This window comes from Gadus morhua, chromosome 5 (genome assembly GCF_902167405.1).
Source record: "Gadus morhua chromosome 5, gadMor3.0, whole genome shotgun sequence".
NCBI lineage: Eukaryota > Metazoa > Chordata > Actinopteri > Gadiformes > Gadidae > Gadus > Gadus morhua.
This window is the reverse complement of record NC_044052.1, coordinates 5,657,000-5,672,235: the sequence shown is the minus strand read 5'-3', so window position 1 is coordinate 5,672,235 and position 15,236 is coordinate 5,657,000. Positions and strand designations below refer to the sequence as shown.

The 15,236-nt window shown below is 45.0% G+C and overlaps 4 protein-coding genes across 4 annotated transcripts; 1 reads left to right on the top strand and 3 right to left on the bottom strand.

Moving 5' to 3' along the window:
• The first annotated feature begins 53 nt into the window (after nt 1-53).
• Nucleotides 54-4,698, top strand: bend3 (BEN domain containing 3). The gene is made up of 4 exons (XM_030355931.1): nt 54-226; nt 1,345-1,399; nt 1,631-1,812; nt 1,969-4,698. Exons 2-4 carry the CDS (start codon nt 1,348-1,350, stop codon nt 4,219-4,221), a joined length of 2,487 nt encoding a protein of 828 aa, XP_030211791.1. The 5' UTR covers nt 54-226; nt 1,345-1,347; the 3' UTR covers nt 4,222-4,698.
• A 171-nt stretch (nt 4,699-4,869) lies between these two features.
• On the bottom strand, nt 4,870-6,632 carry mtres1 (mitochondrial transcription rescue factor 1). Its single transcript, XM_030355939.1, has 4 exons — nt 6,528-6,632; nt 5,525-5,955; nt 5,360-5,432; nt 4,870-5,262 (listed from the first exon to the last, which is right to left on the bottom strand). The coding sequence occupies exons 2-4, from the start codon at nt 5,944-5,946 to the stop codon at nt 5,080-5,082; spliced, it is 678 nt and encodes a 225-aa protein (XP_030211799.1). The 5' UTR covers nt 5,947-5,955; nt 6,528-6,632; the 3' UTR covers nt 4,870-5,079.
• Nucleotides 6,633-6,877: 245 nt separating this feature from the next.
• tmem151bb (transmembrane protein 151Bb) lies at nt 6,878-12,201 on the bottom strand. The gene is made up of 3 exons (XM_030355933.1): nt 11,809-12,201; nt 11,477-11,561; nt 6,878-10,846 (listed from the first exon to the last, which is right to left on the bottom strand). The coding sequence occupies exons 2-3, from the start codon at nt 11,552-11,554 to the stop codon at nt 9,437-9,439; spliced, it is 1,488 nt and encodes a 495-aa protein (XP_030211793.1). The 5' UTR covers nt 11,555-11,561; nt 11,809-12,201; the 3' UTR covers nt 6,878-9,436.
• A 1,001-nt stretch (nt 12,202-13,202) lies between these two features.
• Nucleotides 13,203-14,863, bottom strand: grxcr1b (glutaredoxin and cysteine rich domain containing 1 b). The gene is made up of 2 exons (XM_030355940.1): nt 14,367-14,863; nt 13,203-14,060 (listed from the first exon to the last, which is right to left on the bottom strand). The coding sequence occupies exons 1-2, from the start codon at nt 14,817-14,819 to the stop codon at nt 14,007-14,009; spliced, it is 507 nt and encodes a 168-aa protein (XP_030211800.1). The 5' UTR covers nt 14,820-14,863; the 3' UTR covers nt 13,203-14,006.
• Between the last annotated feature and the right edge of the window lie 373 nt (nt 14,864-15,236).

Genomic DNA, 15,236 nt, shown 5'->3' with positions numbered 1-15,236 from the left:
AGGTCCACGCCGTGGCGCCATCCACGCACAGCTGTACGGAAGTGACACAGCACGCGCACGGCACCGTCACGTCACGCGAGAAGGCAGCGAGACAAGCAAAGCGAAAACAGCAACAACACACGAACCACATTTGTTATATCATGTGCCTAAAAACATAGGATGGGCCTGTGTATATGTACCTAACACTCGCAAGACCCAGCTAAAGGATTGCATGGAATCGTAAAAGGTGAGAATGAACCCACGGGGTATGAATTAGGACCCATTCCTAAGAGTCAGTACTCTGTGGAGAGGGGAGAAGAATCGTCCACGCAAACACTGCCGCGTCATTACAGTTCAAAACACGCACTTAGCGTGTGCGCTCTGTCAACATTTTTGCGTGTATGTGCTTTGAGCGGTCAACTGTTTTGGATTGTAGAAGTTTGGGATATTTTCCTGGATAATCCTCATAACATTGCGTTGTGCAGCGATATGGGCAGGATTTGTTCAGCTTTAAATGAAGAATGAGGAAGTAGTGGTCTAACCTTGCTCGTGACAGCCCACTTGCACACACATCATGGGTTGTTCACACATGGGGTTGGAGTAGGACAACGCGAGGGGAGCGTCGCAGTCCAAGCAAAATGATCACTGATCACAGTTTGACGCTTGACACAAAGTGCCAAGAACATTACGGAGCAGAACCATTAAGCCCTGAAACATAAGCACGTCAAGAATGCAGTTAGTTACATTGACTAATTGCATTCAATTTGCGGTAATGGCACTAGCTCCCTCATGACAACAGCTGAGGGTTACAGTATTGAAACGTATATACATTCAGACAAGATTATTGTTAACAAACCATCCCTCACCAATCCTTTAACAAAACAATGATTTACTTGAGCAAGTTACTCCAGTAACTATAATGGTAAATAGAAGGCATTTACTATGCCACTACAGCCATTAATGCCTGATATGTTTCATCTGATGTACATTCTGCAAGAAGACAACACTGTTTTGGGGAGCCAGTGGTTAAGTGTCCCTTAGCCAGGTGGAGTCAGTGGTTAAGTGTCCCTTAGCCAGGTGGAGTCAGTGGTTAAGTGTCCCTTAGCCAGGTGGAGTCAGTGGTTTAGTGTCCCTTAGCCAGGTGGAGTCAGTGGTTAAGTGAGCCTTAGCCAGTAGAAGCCAGCTCTACTTCTGGACCCTCCCCCTGCAATGTATAGAGATATCATTTAGTTATACTATATCGTTTGAGTTTTGTTTAACAAGCCGAAACCTCTAGAAAAATAAGCTCAAGATATTTTGGCATGTTGCATGTCATGACTTACACATTGCTCTAAAGCCCTTTTTTTTCCTTTCTTTAACCATAAGGATATGAGTTCCTCCAAGAATGGGGACATTTCACATGGAGGTATGCTTGGTGAAGGTACGTTCCACATTCTCTGCATTTATTGTGAGATGTCTGCCAGAGATTTTAACCAGACTTTTTTTTTCCATTTCTTTACCCAGACGATAACGCTCTTGATAGTAAATAAAATGCATTGCAGCTCTCAATGCGATCAGCAGTGTTCTTTTGTGTGGTACTCCTGATGTGTTTCATGTGATTACCAGACTATGGTATTGCAGAGATAAACGCACTGCTGATTATTCTTTGCAGAACAACAGCTTCTCCAGGACCTTAAGGAAGAGACAGATGACGTTGCAATTTATGAGCCAGTCGAAGGACTTGGAGGGGTTTTCCCGGGGGCCACTGAGACTGGGAAACGGACATTTGCGGAGATGGGCTCTGATGTAAATGAAAAGTCCACGAGCCGCAAGATATTCAGAGTCTCTGAGGAGGTAAGGGCTTGAAAAAAGAGCTTCCACAAGGAGCAAGAAAGTTTTGCAAAGGTGTCAATGATATTTGTGTTTTGGCTAATTAACAGTGTTAAAGAACAACATACGGTTGCCTGGCAAAAAAAAATCCTTCAGGATCTAATTGTTGTCTCATTCTAGATCAAGAAGCAGTTGACAGAGGAGAGCCTCCAGCGAGCCCTCCCATGCCTGACCTCTGGGGACAAGATGGACTGTGGCCGGGACAACCCCAGAAGCAGAACCTCGTACAGGAGGCCCCTGTTCGGTATCTCCCACAGGATCAACGAGAAGCGCATCGCGCCGAGCTCGGAGACGTCGGCCGTTCAGGGCGGAGGACAGCAGCACGACTGCGGGAGCCCCTTCACCTCGGAGTTCCACAGTCCAGAGGAAAACTGCAAGTTCGAAGCCTTCCCCGGTGCCGCGAGGGTGCCCGGCGAAGGCTTGCCGACAGACGCCGGCCTCTATCCGCTGATCGAGAAGATGTTTTTCATCCTCAACACGCTGAATTCGAGCATGACCCAGCTGCACAGCAAGGTGGACCTGCTGTCCCTGGAGGTCATACGAATTAAGAAGCAGATCAAGCCGGGCGAGATGGTGACCGAGTTCCAGCCTCCCCCACAATATCTGCTGACCAGCGAGGAGCTTCATCAGCTGATGGAGCAGACCTCGGGCGCCGGGGAGCTGGGCTGTCGGCTGCTGGTGCATCTGTTCCCGGAGCTCTTTAAGGCCAGCGAGTGCACCAACGGCTGCATCGCAAGCAAGAGAACATTGGACTCGCTGCATCTGCAGCTCATACGCAATTACGTAGAGGTGTGCTTCCCGTTAGTCAAGAACAACAACGTTTGGCAGGAGGAATGCCTGATGCAGATCAATGACTTGTTTAATCATTTTTGTGCACAGAAAGATATGGAGAGTGCCCGCATGCAAAGAAAGCAGACAATCATAGATACGGGAATCAAGGCAGAGCATGCCGAGACCTGCCACTTTATTAATGAGGTGGGGGAGGAGGAGCACCTCTCGATGGAGGATCAGAATAACCTGGCTAACTCGGACTTGGCCTCTGACATACAACTCACGGATGACTTGGATGAGTTCTCCTCCCCTGAGGACTTTGTTATCTTCCTCGTTCATCGCCTTTTCCCTGAGATTTTCGAGGAAGGTAAATTCCCAGAGGGCGCCAGTGGTTTTCACGGTGTCGGACAGCTTCTGCTGGAGTCTGACAGGTTGGAAATTATAAGGAAGTACATGGAATCAAATTTCCCTGACGTGCCTGAGGACACCTGGCTCCAGGTGTGCGTTCAGCATATGGAGGATGCAATAGAGAGTGTCCACAGCAATATTAACGAGGGGGAACACGACAACATCAGTAATAACAGCTACGACTTGGCCGGTATTCCGGAGGATGTCTCCTTGATAAGGATCCCAAATATGTTTGATCATGAAAGGCCGAACCGTAGGTCCAAAAAGTCTCTGCTTGTCCCTGTGGATTTTGACGACATGGAAATCCCTCTGCCAGACTTCAGCGTTCCCAAAGAATATCTCCTTTCCAAGGAAACACTTAAGAGCAATTACGACTGTAGCCTGTCCATCGGGAACTTTGCGTCTCGGGTTCTGGTGCTGATGTTCCCCGAGCTCTTTACCCAGGAGAACGCACGGAAGCATTACAACTGCAGTGGCTCCCTGGGCAAGAAGCAGCTGGACCCCGTTCGCGTCAACCTGATCCGGCACTACGTCCAACTGCTGTACCCTCAGGCCAGGAACGACCGGGTGTGGATGTTTGAGTTTGTGGGCAAGTTGGACGAGCGGTGCAGGAGACGCGACACGGAGCAGCGACGGTCCTACCAGCAACAGCGGAAGGTCTACGTTCACGAGCGGGAGCCCGAGGCCAGCGACGCGGACTGTCAGCTGAACCAGTTCAACGGCGACGCTCTTAGGGAGGACACAGACTGCACACAGACCCCCGCCGCGCCGCCCGAGAAGAGCAGCAAAGACTTTTGTAAGATACCGCTGGACGAACTCTCGGTAACCGTACCCGACTTCCCCGTGCCTTCGGCCTACCTGCTCTCGGACACTGAGGTGCGTGAAGTCGTGCAGCAGAGTCTCTCCGTGGGGAACTTTGCCGCCCGCCTCTTAGTGCGTCTCTTCCCCGAACTCTTCACGCAGGAGAACCTGCGGCTTCAGTATAACCACTCGGGGGCGTGCAACAAGAAGCAGCTGGACCCCGTGCGCCTCCGGCTGATCCGCCACTACGTGGAGGCGGTGTACCCTGTGGAAAAGATGGAGGAGGTGTGGCACTATGAATGCGTGCCCAGCATCGATGAACGATGCCGGCGCCCCAATCGGAAGAAGTGTGACATTCTGAAGAAGGCCAAAAGATCGAGCACTGTGTTTTAGCCACAATAGTTTGCTGGTATGGCAACAGCTGTCTTTGTCATGAAATTATTGCACACAATATAAGCTCAATCTATTGCATTGTCGAACTTTTACAGCAGTCCGATGTAGGTTTTCAATCAGCACTAACATTGGTCTCGTTTTATTTTTGACCATAACAGTAGAAATTATTGTTCAAGCACTCGAATGCCGAGTGATAACAAATGTATATTTATGAGCCGAACTGCCATAGCTTATGTACACATTAACTGATGCAGCTTAAAAATAATGTTAGCTAATAGAATAGTTAAGTTGATATATGAATAGAAATTAATCAGGTGATTTGTTTCTATTTCAGTCTATTGAACCACTGTTTAAGTAAGAATTTGCTTATGTTAAACCTTCTTATAGAAGTTTATATATAAAAACAATTAACAATGACAATGGGTCATGTTAACCTTTTTTCTAATAAAATCACATTCATAAAATCTAGTTTAAGAATTAAGGGATGAACGACTCAACTTTTTTTGTCACATCCATCCATCATGGATGTCAGTCATCAGTCATCAAGGACCAGAATTAAAAGTAAATTTGATTGAAATTCCTAATTGATTGATTAAAACCAAATTTACATTTCAAATATATTCCATCAAGCAAATAAATTCTAGATTCTTAAAATTACTTTTTGATTTATTCAAAAGAAATAAAGGAAATTACAAAAATACTAAACATAAATTGAATGTCAAATCATGTTTTAAATATATGTCACCAACCCAAAAAAAAACAAGTCCAGAGTTTCAACATGCACTTTATAACTTCTTTCACTTTTGCTTGGATTGAATGCTTTGAGGCCATTTATCAGTAAAGTCATTCTTGGGAAAATCATGGCTTGAAGGCTTCATCCTTGGAAAGCTCTAAACTCTTCCAGCGTCTCAGGGCCACTTTGTACTTCTCTCCATCGTTGGATTCACCCAATTCCTTCTTAAGAATTACTCTCATCAGAGTAACAGTGTTTCCTTCACCGCTTTCAGACACTACCATGTCCAGAGTGTCTCCAACTTTCACCTATACAAGGAACCAAAAAAAAACAACCTAATGTACCATCAAATGTGTGCATCAATGTGGTATTCATTTGCGTTCATGTTATTATCAGAAAACTCACCGATTTACTTTTCTTGATGAGCTTCTGCCCATTCAGTCGAAGCTTGTTGTTGTAGAAAGCATCCTCAATTTTACTAATCCGGAGACGGAGCAAAACAAAGAAGGTCAGGGAGAGTTCAGACTAATCAAAATGCATTACCTTCACAGCTAGTCTATACTCACTCACTTGCGAGCCATATCCAATCCAGACTTCAGGATAACATCGTAGCGATAAGACTGTACAAACTTTTCTAAATCCTTATAGTCCTTAGGCAGGTTTGGGTCTTCTTCAATCTCATCCTCAGAGTCAGTGTCCTCTGTGTCCCGCTCCTCCTCCTCCTCCTCCAGAACCTTTGCTAAGCCTTTCTTTTTGTTGCTTTTGAACCTCAACTGGTGCAATGACCAGTTTCGCACGGAGTCTCTGCCACGGACAACTGGCCTGTGAGAGCCTAACGTGAAACAAACGGACGATCCCCAAAGCTGGCGTGTGTACATGATCCTTGGGCACCAGGTTGTCTGTTTGAATCCGTATCCGGGTGTGAGAAGTTGCCGCGGGTTGAGTCTTCCCAACTGCCGCAGAGCAAGCGCCTCTACCAGCAAACCCTGCATGTTGAAGACCTGTGACACAATAACAGGATATGGTGTGCATTTTCTTTGACCAGAAACCCAATACACAATGTACTGAACAATATATGTGACAAGAAACACAATAACAACATAGTGGCCCATACTGTTCACCAGAAACAATGTAACAACATCGTGGCCAATATCTTTAACCAGAAACACAATAACAACATCGTGGCCAATATCTTTGACCAGAAACACAATAACAACATAGTGGCCAATATCTTTGACCAGAAAAACACAATGTAGAGAAGAGACCATTGTTTTGCGATTTAGTACTAGGTAGCTTACTCATAACCAGGGTTTTGACAACAGCACTGACTATTTATTTCATCTGACATTAATTGTCTAACTATCGAAATAAGCGTTCATAAAAGATGTGTCAAACTAGTGATGCAGATTATTCATATTAAAGTACATCCTGGCTGAGTCTTTATCGCATTCGGCTATTCCTGTCGTCCAAGAGCTTGCATAAAACAAGCATTGCAAGACTACAAGGTCAGCATATTACCCAGCCATCCTATAGAATATGAACGTAAGTCAATTGTTGACAATTGTCTACTTACTCTGTCAGTAACCTTTAGCGTGTTGAGTTCTTCGTCCACAATATTTATAAGTTATAAAGGCAGACCGATGTGTAGGTGGCGCCACCTATGGCACCGGGGGGCGCCGTGTTCAAATCACATCGGCGTATGTCGGTTGTAAACCGTCCTCTTGTTGTGATAGCAGGCTACTTCATGTAGCCTACAAACTTTGCGTGCGATGTCCAATGGAGTACGAACAATAAAATGTTTTGTAGTGGACAAACATTATAATAGGATGCAAGGTAATGATATGTGCTCAAATAACATAACACAATAACATACGAGTACAATATTTTCTCTGTTTATGTATGGATTGATATATTGCAGTGCACAGGCAGGGGAGTGAATTCCTTTGTTTTATTAAAGGATATTTATTGATCGACATTTAAGTGACTTAAGTGGTGCCCAGCAAAATAGAGCCTGAATCCATGACCCTTAAAGAAACCCAACCAGACTTGTTTTCATTTTAATTATTGACTATTAAAGTAGTTAATTAAGGTTTGGTAAATCCTGAAAGTATTTGCTTATCTGTTACATATCAATTAAGATTATTTAAAAAAGTTTTTTGTGTCCCATTTAAGTAAAAACATAGGTGTACTCGGGACTTCAATCTGACACAGAGTAGAACATTGATTATTTTCTCACAAATCAATATATATACCTACAAAATACTTTTTGTTATCAATTATTGACTAAACAGGTAATTCCAACATTGTGCTTGGCATGCTTGTTTTTCGAATCCATATCATTACAGCTCTACAAATACACACACCAGATACATGGGAGGGGCCGGTTACCGTTTTAAATGCACATCACCAAGTAGTCCTATGACCAACGGTCCAATTCACCTTGAGGAGAAATAAAGGAGGTCCTTCTTCTCTTTGCAAATCTTCTTTATAGTTATGGTTGAACATATGTCCTTAACATTTATTGCAAATATCCTTACTCCAGCATTAGATAAAACATATTTAAAAAGTTCAAGAGAAAAAGTTGTTTCTTTTATAATGTGTGAAATGTTTTTACAAGGTTGATAAGTACAATTGCAAGCCCACAATAACAATTCATTTACAAGGGGACAATAACAAGTGGTACCATAACTCATGTACTGTACATGTTTCCAATAACTATGTTTGCCTCTATTATCTAGTGTATTACAATAGTTGAATGCATACTTTATTACTAGAATGGAACATGTAACAACATTCAGCATGATTACAATCCATAATGTCTAGTAGTTTCACTTCAAGTGCATAATATTGGCATCGTAAGTGTAGGAACGATGTCCTTATGTATAGCCTACGTGGTAGAATAGCGTTGCCAGAAGTCGTATAAATGTGTCGTACAAAGTTCATACATTAACAACATGTAAACCTCAGTGCATGTACAGTCCTTGCATACGCAACCTGTAACGACCTGAGGGCACGAGTGCCTCCTAATGCAAATTAAAATGCCAACATCCAAAGTCAATGGTGCCGTATACATCGCACCACCGGGGCCTTTTGATGTGGTCATCATTGACACTCGATCTCAATATACTACAAATTGCAATGCAGCCACTTTCCAATTACAAATCGAGCATTCATATTAATGGACATATAGTATGACATAATATGCTGGTGGTTTACATTCATGTTCATATATGTTTGTGTATACATTCAGTGTTAACAGTAGGAGATCATGCAAATTAGGTTTTGATATTAATATTATCGATATTATTTGATGTATGCTTCTCACACTTCATAATTGACAGATGACTTTAAGGGTGTTGTTGATACGATGTGAAGAATGAATTTCCCTTGTAAGGCATAAACCTCCCATTAGCCACCATGATAGTACTGTAATAACATGTGTTTATGTATTTACAACACAGTTGCCGGCATGTTTCTCCATGGCAGTAGATTACAAATAGCCTTATGCTAGGCCATATGTTGTATCAATATAACTATAAATATATACTGTTCGCTGGGCAAGCCCTTATACCACTGATGTAATCTTATGTAGGCAAGCCCAACTCTGGTTTCCTTGGCGAATATGATGTCCTTGGCCCAGCCAACCATTTCAGGGAAGGTGTTGGTCTTTGAAGGAAGTATTAGATCAAAATAATCCGAACCCAACCTTGCTTTTAAGTCACAAATTGATGCATCATTTATGTATCCTTTCCTTTGTCCACTCAATTGTGTCAATTATGTATCATAGAAACAGATACCTCAGAAACCTTAACATTTTCTTAGAGTTATTGTACACATTTGGCCTATGCTATGTAATTGGTTTCGTTATGAATTCTACTTCTTTGAGATATTCATTTTCGATTTTCTTCTCTTGGGTGGGTACGTCGTAGTTATTGCTGTACAAAATGTGAACTTTGACGCCCTTTTCAGAGAAAACAAAACATGTCTCAGTGTAAATCCAGACATGTTCTTGCATTTAAGTTTCAACATTCTCCTCAAGATATGTCAGGTACATTTACAGAATTCCACCCTTCTTTTCCGTGGCTTGCTCGATATTTTCTGAGGTAATTGCCAGTTTCATTTCCAGATGCTTGTAAGGTAAAATAAATGCTACAGCATTGTATAACAGCCTACGTCTTCATGGTTTTCATTAGATGCCACGTGGATACACACACTCCCGCGTCGTTAACAGATGGAAAACCCATATCCACTGACACATTACTTAGTTATTGCTTTGGTGGTTTTCAAGTGGATCGATTTTGTTTCAATCAGTTGGGACACAGCCTGTGTGTGCGGGTGTGTGTGTGTGTGTGTTTGGGGGGCTTTGCGTTGCGTAACCCCACACCTCGACCCAACCTAACCCAAAGGAAACCTCGCCCGACGTCCGGTGTCCCTGCGTGCTACAGCAGCCGGTCGCCCTGCCGACCATCTGTCCCGCCCCCGTCATAGCGAGGTCTCCACGCAGGAGCCGTTCCGGTGGAACGACCGGTGGTCGTGGCAGTTCTCGCTGCAGTGGACGATGAGCACGGGGAAGCAGAGGGCGTCCTGGTAGTCGGGCGGGTCCTCGTCGTCGGTGGTCTGCCGCTCCGACAGGCAGCGGGTGTTCTCGCTGGGGCTCTCCTGGTCGTCCAGGCTGCCGCTCCGCCAGAAGCAGCTGCTGCGCGAGCCGTAGCGCCTCGACAGGGAGAAGCGGCTCCCGCTGAAGGGGATGCGGGCGCTGGCCCCGGTGCAGATGCTCAAGGCGCTCCGGGAGAAGACGGAGGAGCAGCTGATGGCCCGGTGGCAGCGCTCGCAGTTCTGCCTGTAGCCGCCGAAGCCGGAGGGGCCCTGGGCCAGGTCCATGAGGCCGGCCTCCGAGTAGCTGGGCACCAGCTGCTGGTTGGAGCGGATGTGCCACTCCAGCTCGGTGCTGTCGATGGTGTTGACGCGGGGGATGCGGCGCGGGAAGGGCCGCTCGTCGCTCGGCGTCACCGCCGGGTAGTCGGGCCCGAACAGCTTCTCCACGCGGTAGTGGACGTAGGCGGTGCGGTACTCCGTGAAGACCCGCAGCGGCCAGGAGAGGGTGAGGAAGGCGGTGAGCCAGAAGACGACGTGGGACAGGTACCAGGGGTGGTGGTCGGGGTCGGCCAGCACCAGCACGTACTCCTTCAGGTCGATGTTCTTCAGGTGCATGCCCTCGCGGGCCTCCATGTAGTCGTCCAGGCCCTCGTTGTCCGTGAAGAACCGCGCCCGCTGGGTGAGGTACGAGTTCTCCGACTCGACGTTGGCGAAGCTGAAGCACTTGGTGAAGCGCAGCTTGGTGATGGCCGCCTTCTCCAGGCTCAGCAGCTGCTTGGAGACGTCCTTCACCCCGCAGTGGCTGTAGTCGAACTCGGCCTCCGCCACGTGCGTGTTGACCCGCTCGTGGTACACCTGCGTGCTGGTGTAGGCGTCGCCGTTGCGGTAGCGCGTGACCTGCCGGGTGCGCCTCACGTAGTGGTAGCTGATGGCCTTCCACCAGATGCAGGGCTTGGCCTGCTGCATCCGCTGGACGCGCTCGTAGACGCCCTCCACGTCCACCTTGTGCTGAAGCTCGTTCTTGACGTGGCAGTGCCAGCACTCCACCAGGTAGACCACGTAGAGCATGCCCAGCAGGGCCAGGGGGATGTAAATATAGCCGTCGGAGCAGGGGCTGTCGTGGTACATCATGGACTTCCCTTTGAAGGCACTGTCAAAGGTGAGGCGGGTCACCTTGGTCACGTGACACCACACCATGGCGCCCATGCAGCCGTACATGAGGAGGGAGAGCAGCAGGCACTTCCAGAAGCTCTCCCGGCAGAGGGACTTGCTCAGGGACTGCTTCAGGGGCCTTTGCTGTTGATTGGAAAACACACTTATGTGTAAATTAATTAAAAATTGCAGTTGACAATAACTTATTTGTCTTAATCTCCTATTGGTTTGGAGGACAGGGACGACAAGAGTGTTGCAGACAAGCATATTTGAAATGCTAATTGAAAATATCATTTTCAACTAATTGAAAATGTCATTTTCAAGTTCAAAGCAGTTCAGTCACACATAACTATACAAAAACATAGGTTTCAAAATGATGGGATACTCTAGTAGTCCTTCTAAACGTCCAATACAGTTAATACGTTAATAACATGTATGCTTTCTGCTTTCCTGCCTTCGCTGACTGCTCTCTGGTTTGTGGTGGATGATTGCTAGTGATTGGTGAAGTAATGGCAGGTGTAGGCTAGGCCAACCCTTTCCTCTAATTATGTCCAGAAAATTAAGGACGAGGTAGGAAAACGCTAGTAGTAATCACGTTATTCTCAGTATTTTGCATGGTGAAGAAAATAACGCGTTACAGAAAATATGGAGTAATATTGCAGGAGAGCGAATATAAACACAATCAATAATAAATAATAGGACAATCCTGATTGGATAATATGTTAATATATTGAGAGTGTTTATAATACTATGTCGATCGTCGAACAGAAATACCTCTTCCCTGGCGTCCTCTTCAAAAACAGTGGTGGTGCTGCTCTCACTGGCTGTCGCCGCCGACGCTGGTGGAGACATGGTGGCGCTGATCGGAACGATATCGTTAGGGTGTGGAATAGGAATAAATGTCAACACCTTTCTCCTGCGGACCCTCGCATCAAAGGGTTAGAGTCTAGCTGCACATCATAGCCTACGAACGTTGCATCCTTTAAAAGATAGAACAGCGAGGTTCGTCCACGGATCATGCTTCTCCTCGGTTCAACACTCCACCGATTTAGTTTTGCTTTGTCGAAACGATACAAGATCATCAAACCGGGGAAGTGTGACTGTACCGGAGATAACGCCGCGTCTTCCACCACTACGTCCTGTTTCTCTCCGCCCGCCTGCCGCAGTCACATCATCTGGGAGGCTCCATGATTAGCTGGTGGCCATAGCGGACTGACCGTGCCCTGCCCCTGCCCTGCCCCGCCGTGCTCTCATCATGGTGGGGATACCGTGGAGCCAGCCGTACCGCCAGGCCTGTTTAATACTGGGACCAGCCGAGAGACGCTGTCCATGGTGCGTGGTTGGATGAGCGGGATCAGTACGGTGTATCCCCTAAATACATCCTCCTCCTCCTGTTCCTCATTCGCGGACGCGCCTGCACACTGTTAAAGACACCTCACCGCCCACATGGATGGGAAACACCAAATACTTGCCGTTTGGAAAGCTTACTCTTTGCTATGATCAAATATTCTTTAAAAAATTTAAAGAAATAACTTAGAAAATATATTTTGCCTATTAAAGGTTTCATCATTATATCATTAATGCCATTGTTATAAAATGTTAATTATACGGAAGCCATGTTTGAGCCTTTTAAAAAGTGTTTGGTGCTTATTGTTGCATTTGTCCTGGCAAGGGGTTGCATTTAAACCAAAAACATGAAATTATTGGAAGGCACAGGTTATTTCTATCATGAAAAGTTTTCAGACCCAGTGATAAAAACGTAGCCAGAGAGGAGCACTGTTACTATGGTTGTAGCCAATAGTGCCTCCTTTCCTGGCTCCGGGCCAAAAACGTCCTGCTGGTCCAGCAGGAGGGGAAGACCAGGTTACCCACGACCAGTCCACAAAGCAACTGGTTGCACACACACAAACACACACACTCTCACTGTCTCTGTCTCTGTCTCTGTCTCTGTCTCTGTCTCTCTCTCTCTCTCTCTCTCTCTCTCACACACACACACACACACACACACACACACACACACACACACACACACACACACACACACACACACACACACACACACACACACACACACACACACACACACACACACACACACAAACATACACACAGGCTAAATAAATGTATTTTTTGTAATTGTATTGTGTGTGACATTTCTTTGAAGGTCTATGTGCCAACATCAATATCTATACCTTGTTTGTCCCCAGACTCACCAAAGAGATGAACTAATCAAGAGCCTTGCAGGTTTGATGAGACAAACCACAGTGGTGACCCCCCCCCCCCCCCCCGTTTGTAGGCTCCTTATTAAGAACATCATAATAGTTAGCTGAATTATTTATTTTTTCGGAAATGTGGTACTTAATAGTTCATATTACTCCAATACTGATTCTATTTGATTCAACCTCACCTCACTTGCTTTTGCAGAAAAGTGTCTTCTCAATGAAAAAAATATCTAAGTGAAAAAATATTGGACCTGCTTTTTATTTTATACTTTTTTTAATAGCTTAAATGAACATATTAACAATAGTTTTTACCTACTGATCCTTGTGGATCTGTAAACAAGGGGTCCCTTGGTGTTCAAATAAGAGTCCCTAGCAAGACCTGATAAAGCCAGCAGGTGGCATTACAGAGTAAAAAAAGAAGTTGGACCGTAGTTGGTAAGGGTTAGGGTGCAATGTCCATGCTTTTCTTGCTTCCTTTGAAAGCTTAAGCATTATTTTTTCTACAATTATTTTCAAACATTCAGTGACCGATGATAATCATTAAGACATTGAAATTGAATCGTAGCCTCATATCAAAAATATACATTTGGGGGTATTTAAATGTAAATTACAAAAAGACATGGAACAAAAATGTTATAGCCTATCATTTAATAGCATCTTAAACTATTAAACATAGTAAACATGCTATGAATGCTCACAAATAAATGACTGAAGTTTGTCAGTATAGTATGACATATTCATTAAAATCGAAACAATATCGTTTACAAAACAACATGCAACTTGAATGTATTAAATGTGTTCTAAACTATTGCTTTTTATAAAATATTAAAAAATACAAATACAAAATTGAAATCAGGACAATTCAGGAAAACTCAATAAAACAAGCTAGGATGCTGATCTTTCCCAAATCTGTTCTAAAACTTGTGATGCCCATCGATGTCTTATTTTGGCTTCATTCATATGAGCCGATAGGTTTAAAGTTACATCTGCAGATTACCATGCCTTGTGCTATATCTTCTTAATACATTATACAAACATAAAATAACGACCCAACAAATCATACAACTTCCATTCTCTTCTCTCTACTCCTTTTCCCATGGTCGAATTTTCTGAAATCTGTTGCCACGATTGTTACCCTTTGAGAGAGAGGAATGCAAGCATTTAGATATCAATGCATGCTCTAGGCATATATATATATATATATATATATATATATATATATATATATATATATATATATATATATATATATATATATATATATATATATATATATATATATATATATATATATATATATATATATAGGTGCTTATGTTATGCACAGTGTCACACATGATGTAGGCTACACACCGTACATCATGTGAGACACTGTGTGTCATCTCCATGAACTAAAACCCTAAAACCAAGTGCACACTTTGCAACTTTGCAGCCATACTTACGTAGTACATGCCGGACAGGTTGTTAAAAAGCACTTGACCCGCGTTGACCTTGTTCCTCACGCCTCGTATAGTCCCGTTCTTGCTGCAGATATTGATGCGCTTGTTGCTGAAGAGTTGCTCTCTCTTGGCACTGGCGTACAGCAGCAGGTCGTCGGGTTCGCACGCGCCGCCGCCGCCGTCGTCATCGTCCGCCGCCGCCGCCATGGCGGCTCCCGCGAGGCCGTTCAGGTGGCTATTGGCCTCGCTGACCGACGATCGGCTTCGTCGGCCCTCCGTCTCGGGGTTGCTGGCGCAGTCGGAGTCCACCGAGTCCGACGCCGAGCCGCACCAAGCCGTCGTCGTGTCTTTGAACACCTCCGTCAGCACGCGGCCGCTGTTCGCAGACGCCACCCGAAACCGGACCGTTTTCCCCCCAGACGGCTCTTTGTCCCGCTTCAACTCTGCCCGGTCCATTGAAACACATACGAAAGGACTTACATGGCTCTTGTTAGAATCTCATGCAAGTGGAGGCCACAAGCACTATTTGGAAGCAAGGCCCAAATAAAGTGCAATTATCAAACCATTATATCCCGATGGACGAGGTTAAACCCTGGGCCAGGTGTGTGTCCCTGTGAACTAAAACAAGACACCAACATGGTTAATAATGGATTGAGATCTACCATGGTGACGGTTGTCACAGGGATATACAGAAACCGAACGCCAAATAACTCAATAATGGATCAAGGTTACTTCTCGACTACCGTTTCAGAGTCTGGCTTCGGATAGGCCTCTAGGATGGATTTGGTAACTCTCATTTAAATGAAGGCTGGCAATATACTGTGACCTCTTTCATATTCCTTATCCTTGATCACATTTTACTTTTATAAAACC